This window comes from Tympanuchus pallidicinctus, unplaced genomic scaffold (assembly GCF_026119805.1).
Source record: "Tympanuchus pallidicinctus isolate F22 unplaced genomic scaffold, pur_lepc_1.0 scaffold12, whole genome shotgun sequence".
Taxonomy (NCBI): domain Eukaryota; kingdom Metazoa; phylum Chordata; class Aves; order Galliformes; family Phasianidae; genus Tympanuchus; species Tympanuchus pallidicinctus.
The window spans coordinates 11,679,160-11,687,525 of NW_026294637.1; the positions used below are offsets into that span (position 1 = coordinate 11,679,160).

An 8,366-nucleotide genomic window follows, 5' to 3' on the forward strand; every position below is an offset into this window, starting at 1 on the left:
TTTTTGACATCACGCACGTTACTAAGAAGGGCCTTCCACACCTTCCTTCATTAAACTGCTGAAGGCATTTCTGCCCTAACAGCTGGCAGTGAGTACTCCAGTTCTCCAGATACTTTCTGGTTCTCACAGCCTCTCGAAGAAAGCAGAATGCCTTCATCCATTTGAATAAAACATGATTCAAAAGGGAGAAGCTGAATTTCCCCCTCAAAATAAAGCAAAACAAAGCCACGCTTCATTAAAAGGCATCTTGAAGTGGGAAAGTCTGCATAGGAAATTTGCTTAAAGAATCTTAAAAAAAAAAAAAAAAAAATACAAGGGAAAAAAGAGCTTGACTTTTGAGCAGTATGAGAGCTGTTGCTAATCTCTTTGCATTTTCAGTTCATATTGATCTTTTGTCCCTATTCAGCTTCTACCAGTAGGAAACTCCCCTTCCTTTACTCCTCCTGATCCATCTGTTCTCTTCCCCTTGCCCCCAATCAAGCTACTTGATAAGAATTAAAAGCCTAACTAAAAGCTGTGATAAAAATGGGCAAGTAAATAGGATGGCTTCCTGAAGCTGTCTTATAAATGCTCACTGCTAACATGTAGGCAAAATGCACTGATACCTGAGACTTCATACAAGTCCTAGGGGAGATTCAACCCAACGCGTCCATGTTAACGTGACATTATGTCAGTGACCACTTGCCACAAATGTTTACCTAAATGTTACCCTTAACCACCTGTGCTCCTCCAAATCCATAGCTAAAGCTTTCCACCAAACTTGTTAGCCTGCTTAGAAGTAGGAGCTTGAACCAGGGTTTCAGTGAGGTTGCTGGGCCAGTGCCATGGCAAGGAGCCAAGAAGCACAATACCTGCTTGGGGAGAAAGAAGGGCTCTCACTGCTCAGCAACAAGAGCACGCTGGCCATGGCAGCTCTTCCTGCACCTCTTCTTCCCCAACCCCAGCAGTCACCAAACTGGCACACCGTCCCACCACCTCCCACAGCAGCACTGACACACCGTGAGTGCAAGCTAATACCATCTCCAGCCCTTCACCTCTCTGCCCTTCTTTCCCCACTACAGCTACAGACAAGATGACACTCGCACAGCAGCCTGAGAAGGGAGCTTCATTTGTTGCAGAATCGGGAACTATGAAATGTGCCCTAGAAATCCTGAAGGCTTATCAGCGGGCAAAAGCAAACCCTGTGTGCACAGCACCTGTATGTAATGCATTACACCAGCATAAGCAGTCAGCTACATCTCACTTCAGAAGTTCACACGCTAAAATGGGCCTACTTACCCATTGCTGGTTCCACCATCGTAATGGAAAAATCCCCAACTTCACAGGGTGCAGAACATGAAACAGATGACGTGTCACATGCGCAAGCAGAGAGGCCTTATTTCAGATAAGTTCTCTTTATCCCAAAAGGACGTTGGTTTTTTACCATACCTCAGAAGAAAACCTGGCTGCGCACTTGTAGCTATATCCATCCCAGCCCGCAAGTGACAAGCAAAAAAAAGGACTTTATAACTAGCATGAAGTCTTCCAAAGTCCAACTGCATCTGCACCCAGGCTTACAGACAAGCTTTATTGCCTATTCACACATGAAGTTTCCGCATGCAGTGGTTCAAAGGCAACCATGCAGTTGTACATGCATATCTAAGACATCTTAAGCTTAATAAAATATTCTGCCTAAATATTAAATATAAGTGAGCTGTAAAGACTTAATTTACCATCAGCTTGAAAGATAACAGGAGACACCCTTGACATCTAAAGCAAATTCTTTGTAAGTATCATATCAAGACTGAGAAAGTATTTATTAAAGCTGTAACTGCAGATAAACCAGAAGATCTAATTGACTAAAAGAGTTCCTAGTAACTGACCAGTATCAGAAACTTGTTGCTGAGTGCAAGGCTGTGCCTATTTTACCACCATTTCACAGTTGCTATTGGCAGGCATTTGTCAAAATAACAAAGGAACTTTTTGTAAACAGTGAAGTACAGCAAGTTACTTTAATAAATGTCATATAGCTGGCTTGTTCCTTTTGGTTGCATTTTCACAGATTTCTAATTTCATTAAGCAGTATTTCATTTGGCTACAAACCCACAACTCTCACAAAAATTATAAATATCAGCTTACTTTTAAAAACATTTAGAAGCTTGTAGACCTCAGGTCCAATAATGGTTTCAACACCACCCTTAACAATGGAAATCACATCTGATGTGCTTCAGCCCCAGCAGCTCACCTGGAAGGCCAGAACCTCTGCTTTAGTGAAGAATACAGCCAGAAGGGTCAGATGCACAGCCCAAGCCTATGGAGCTGGTGCAGCCACAAACCTCCCACTTTAGTGCCACTCAGTGTCAGCTTTATCAACAGGAGCCCCTGTGAAGGAGGCCAGTACGGACAAAACCAGACAACCAGAAAAACCCTGAGAAACAGATGCACAGTGAAGAACTACCAATACTGAACACTGATTGAAGCACTCTTCCAAAGCATGAGCTAGTTCTGCAGCAAGGACTTCTTCACCATTGACATCTAGGGACAGCTTGCAGAACAGGAAAGTAAGCCTTAACACAAGCAGGTATTTCACACCAAAATGTAAGGTTTTCTAATTCTACAAATGAGTATCCCTAAATCAATATTTTGAAGGAAAAAAAAAAAGTTAAGCACTTAAGAGCTAACAGTTCCTCTAAAACTAGCACAGGATATATTCCCACATCATAGGCACAAGGATAGAGTTGTACTGAAAGAATCTAGACTCTCCCCTAAACAAAAAGGAAAGAAGGCCAATATCCCAGTTTTTCACCCTCCCCCCCGTGCCCACACATTATGTGCTATCAGGACAAATCCGTTCCCCAAAAACATTAGGGCTAGATGGCTTCATGCCCCACAAACAGAACGAGTGTAATGCCCTGACCACCTGTCAGCGCTGCTGTTTATTTGTTTTATCCCGAACAGTTTTAGTTTCTTTTCAAGGATAAGCTGTTTCATCTGAAAGCAACCTCCATCGGAAAGGCAGGCATATACCCACCCCTTCCTGCTTCTGCTCCTGCCCGGCTGACGGTGCTCAGACGTGCCGGAGCACAGCACGGCTCCTCACAGTTTCCTCGGGGGCCAGGAAGCTGTCAGCCAGCTCAGTGCCACCCCACCTGCACTCACCTGCGGCAGCTGAGCCAGGAGCGTGGCTGGAACGCTTTGGGGATGACAGCTCCTCTGAGCAGGAAGTACCTCATTTCCACTTCATTACTTTGTTTACTGGCTGCATCGCTTCACCACTAGAAAATCTAAGTGCCTGGTGACATTTCCCTGAGAAGAGATTATAAAATTGAAGCGGCTCTATCACAGCGCCCTACAGAGCTCTAAAATACTACTCCAGAGTTAACGCAGGCCCTAGAAATAAGTCTGCTTCATTAAAGCTGATGACCTGACCTGACCTCCTGGCCTAACCACCAGCTCCACCACCCTGACCACGCAGTTCAGCTCACCGCCCTCACGCCCCACAATGTGCCCCCGCCTTCCTCCTCCTGTGAGGCTGAGGAGAAAGAACATTCCAATCAACTCCTCAGTTTATGCTCTCTTCCAGCATTCCTCACAGATAAACCCAGAACTCCATCACATTTCCAACAAGAGGTAGCAAGCAGACTGCTGTCTAATCAGAGGGAGCTCCTCCCATAACAGTTCACCCAACAAGGCCAAGACAGTCTGCCTAGATCGCTACAAACAGAGCCAGAGGCACATATCTGAGTTTGACTTGCAAAAAAAGGAGAAAAGGCAATGTTCGGACTGACTGCTCCTTTCTTGAATGGAGAATGCCACTTCCCTCAATCAAGATAGTCTCAAGGAGGGAAGTGATGCTTCAGAAAGTATGAGCCAATGTAGCAGAGGAATAAACAAAGCAAGGTAATAAGAAAAGACTCGAACGAGGTGATTAAAACCAGCCATGAAGAACTGAAAGATAAACAAGCCTGTCTTCCTGTAACTGATTGTTCCTGCAGGGCTGGGATGGTGGGGGAGCAGCCACTCAGAGCTATGTAGTCCATAGCAAGGACTTGTTGATGTTGTGTGACATTCCCACAGTCAAATACTGCTGTGCTGTAGATTCATCTAAACCACAAGATTTTTTCCAGTTGTGCACCAAGTGTACTCTGAGAGTACAAAACAAGCCATCCGAGTTTGGCAGTATGCTATCACCCTGACATTATGCAATGTTTTCATTAACTCCGATGGTGAAACAGCATGTTTATACAGTTTATGAACAAAGCTGAACTGGAAGAGTCTGCGAGCACTCTGCTGTGAATTCTAGTTCTGTCCTCCAAGCTCAATAAACAGGCAAAGTGATCTGAAGTCATTAGACCGAAGTTCAATAGAAGTAAGAGCACAGCTTTGTACTTGAGAAAGGAAACAGAGATCCAAACATGCAACACAAAGCAGCTGACTCGGCAGCTGTGCTGCACAAACCAAACCGTGATGATATCATGGATCAAAGCCCGGTAAGCTGATATGTTGTTACTGCAGAAAGACAAAAAATTCCAACATCACTCCAAAAACAGTAAAATGTGTTGAATCCCTCTTTGCATTGGCACTGGCGAAGCCTCAGCTAAAGCAACGTGCCCACTGTATGCCAGTGTAGAAAAGGGAAGGCTGAGCAGCCAGCAGTACTGGAATGAAGGTATTTCCATGACTGTGCTCAGAGCAGCCACTGCCCCAGCTGCCCGAGGGGCCGTGCGGCATGTCCTGCCATGCCCTGTGCCTCCGTGGTCAGAGGAAGAAGCCTGCACTCCTTGTGCTCTCAGAGCCATCACCGCACAGCGCTGCTCCTTGGGGCTGCCTTACAGCTCCCCTCACCCCCTTCCTCCACACTGCTCTCAAATATCACGTGTTTATCACGGTAGTTTTCACACTTTCTTACAACAGATAAATTTACCTTTGGACCAGATTCCTTTATTTCACAAAAACGACCCTTTTCCTTTCATTTCTGCTCATGCCTCCCATCTCCTTGAGTGGAAATATTCTATAACATTTTCCCACTGCTAAGAGTGTGGCCACAATGTTAAGTTCCCCCTTTCCTCCCTGTACCATCCATCTCTATTGGTGATAATGAGGCTCTTATGGGCAGTACAATAGCAAAGGCCACACAGCACCTCCTCCCAACAGGTCTGGAAATTACAATCCCACTAACTATAGTTTTAAGTGTAATTCTAATCACAAGAACCATGCATCTCAGCTCCAAGTGAATTCTGATACAGCTACCAGTGCAAACAAACAAAAATCCCAACTGATGTCAAGTCTTCCCAGGTCAGATTCTTTCCTCGTCCCTGAGCGTGTGGGGCTGCAGTCCTCGCAGGGCCTCCGAGGCCCGCAGGAAAGCACGCACCGCAGGAGCAACGCTCTGCCTCCCTCTGCTATTAATTCACCACGAGTGGAAGCAGGTGACTGCACACTCGACTGCCTGTATCCTGCGGTGCAGCTGCTATGCAGAGCGCAGCACGTGTGAACATTTGCATGATTTGTGCCTCCACGAGCTGCGTGTGGCACCGAGGCAGCGCTGCCACAGCCCTTTGTGCTTGCTATGGCCCTACGGCAGCAGCACAGCCCGGCTGCAGGCAGTTGCTGTGAGCAAGGGCTGGAGGTGCTCTCCAGTGCTTGCCAGGAAGCTTCCAGGGGGAGGGACAAACAAACTGCAGCGACTTGCTGCCTTTATAATTTTGCTTCACTCTACAACAGATGGGTTAAAAAAGTCACTGTACAGCAACTGAAATTGTTTTCATTGCTTTAACATTTTCTGCCTTAAAAATAAATAAACAAACAACAGAACAAAGGTCATCCAGAGGTTCTGGACTGTTGGAGCAGAACGTTTTCAAGTTGGGATTTTATCTGATTTTGAAGTTTTTCCCATTCTGCCACAAGACAGTTTTCAAACTTCAATGTTTGATATTAAAACCCCACAAGATCCTGAGCACAACCTGCTTTGCTGCAGTCGGTCACATGAAGGTAAGCAATTAGGAAACAAAAGCCTATTTCAACACCCTCAGTATTGAAATCACAGTAATGTATGCACTACATTGAAGATCAGTTCTGTACCACGCACGTGCTCCTGTCACAGCATGTAATTATTACAGCTTATACATCCATCTAATCCACCTGACAGTGGTCACTTGTACGGTGTCTCTATTAGCAAACATGTCATTAACAAACCTGATTAACACAGGTACGTCACGTTAGCATCAGCATTTAGGTGACAGATATCTGAGCTATATTGTTTCTCAGAGCACCAAAGAAATTGTAACACAAAATCCGCCAGGCAGCAATAGAATCATCAAAACTTTAAGAAACCCAAAAATCTCCACAAGGCTTTATTTTAATTAACGTTCACAATTACACAGCGAGCACTTACAAATATTTATTTTTTAATCATCTCTCTTTACCTGGCAGAAATCAATAGCAGCACTGGCGCAGTCCAAAATAGCAGCCATGCCCTATTTCCAACTCTAGGGGCACCAGCAGCTGTTGCAGCACCGCAAGGAGCCGAATTGCTATAAACACCCAGGCAGACGGCAGGCTATTTTTCTGTCCGACCAGGTGTCAGCGATCGAGGCAAGGTCAGCGCGGAGCAAACAGTATTTCAGTGCGCTCGTTATGCTGCATCTGCTTCGGAAACGGAGCTCAGGCAGTTGTCAGACCCAGCCCAACCACCCCGATCCGAGTCCTGGTCGTTCTCAGGGCGTTTTGGGGGGGGGACCCTTCGACCATCGTGTGCCCGTGCGGGCGCTGCCAGCCGCCGCTTTGCCTTGCCCGGCGGCCGTTCAGCGCCGCGGCTGCGTCCGACACGCAGACCGCACCATCCGTACAGACAGCGGCTCGCTACGGCGTCCGCTGCCCCTCCTCAGGGCACGGCCGGCCAGGCAGCCCGGGCCCGGCGGAGCCGAACGGAGGGCTGGGCTGCCTCCCGTCCCCCGAGCGGGGCGGGGGGAGACGAGGACGCCGAGCGGCGACACCGAAACAAAGCCGCGAGCCGCCGCTATTTCCACAGACAAACACACAGCGTTACATCACGACAAATCGTTTACCTCGTTCCGGCTTCATTTTCCCCGCTTCCTCGGAGCTCCGAGACGAACCCGCACGTCGGTGACGTTCCTTGACAAGAGAGCCGCGGAGCACCGCTCCGTGCCGACCGCCCGGGCGGTCCGGGCGCACCGAGGCTGCGTGGGGCCCCGCCGGCAGCCTGGCCCGGAGCTCGCCGCGCCGTGCCGATCCGAGCCGGGCCCGCCTCCCGCCGGGTGTCCTCCCGTGACACGGCGCAGGGCGAGCTATTTATAACCGCCGGGAGGGAGCCCGCAAACGCAGCCGCTTCCCGCCGGCCGAGCGCTCTGAGTCACGGCGCAGAGCCGGGCACCGCCGCCTCGCGGATCCGGCCGCCCCCGGACCGTCAGCGAGCGAACGGCGGCGGAAGGCTGCGCGCTCCCCCCACGCCAGGCCCCGCCGCCGCCGCCCGCGGGCTGAGCCCCATGGCCGCGGCCCCCGCCCCGCCTCTGCCTGCCCTCCTCCTCCTCCTTCTTCTTCTCCTCCTCCTCCGCCCCGCCGGGCGCTGCCCTCCCCCTGCCCCGCGGGGCACAAACATCACAGCCCGCCCGGCACGGCGGGGAGGATCGCCTCGCCCTGCCTTGGGCAGAGGCGGCGCGGCGGCCGCGCGGCGAACCCCGGCCCACCCCACACCGTCCTCATCCCGCCCGGGCCCGGTCGGGCCCCGCCGCACGCATCACGTGCCCCGTGCTGACCAATAGGCTGCGCCCACTTCCGCCCGCCGAGCGGCCCGGTTGCCGTGGCAACGAGGCGCCGGCTCGGGCTGCCGGGAGCCAGGCACTCCTCTGTCGGGCCCGGGGCGGCCCGTCCGTGCCGGCACCGACGGCTCTGAAGGCCGTTCTCCAGCTGTGCCGGGACCTCTGCGGACGGAGGCACCGAGGAGCAGCATAACCGCTCCTTCTCGTAGAGATGATGGGGCAGCGTCATTACTAAAAGTACAAAACACAGAACGACTCAATTCTACGCGATTTGGTCTGTGTCAACTGCGCCCGTTTCCCTCTCTCATTTATCTAATGGGCATCACTATACGGGGCGGATAATCTGCCCTGCAAACACCTGTCCTTCCAGTCACAGCCTGACAGACGCAGAGCAGCGCGAGCTCCACGAGTGACTTGCGATGGTCCCTGTGTCACTGCTGCCTGTGTCACTGCTGCCCTGTGTCTTTGCTGCAGGCCTGCTTGGCTATTGCAGACCAGGAGCTCTCCCCGGATGCAGCATAATTGCAAATGTGGCAATCCAGAATTAGAAAAGGAGGAATTTGACTGAGCAACAAGTAGAGTGAACAAACCTATGTAAGAAGTTTAGCA

General features: G+C 50.2%; 1 protein-coding gene across 2 annotated transcripts in view; it reads right to left on the minus strand.

Annotated features, from left to right (window-relative positions):
* ATOSA (atos homolog A) overlaps positions 1 to 7,384 on the minus strand; it is a 43,383-nt gene extending 35,999 nt beyond the window's left edge. The window contains exon 1 of one of the 2 annotated variants that reach the window (XM_052671684.1): positions 7,047 to 7,384. In XM_052671684.1, coding sequence (XP_052527644.1) covers positions 7,047 to 7,062 — 16 coding nt within the window. In that variant the 5' untranslated portion in view covers positions 7,063 to 7,384. Of the gene's footprint in view, positions 1 to 1,278; positions 1,480 to 7,046 lie in introns of those variants that run through there. The other variant, XM_052671683.1, reaches the window with a different exon arrangement.
* Positions 7,385 to 8,366: the final 982 nt, after the last annotated feature.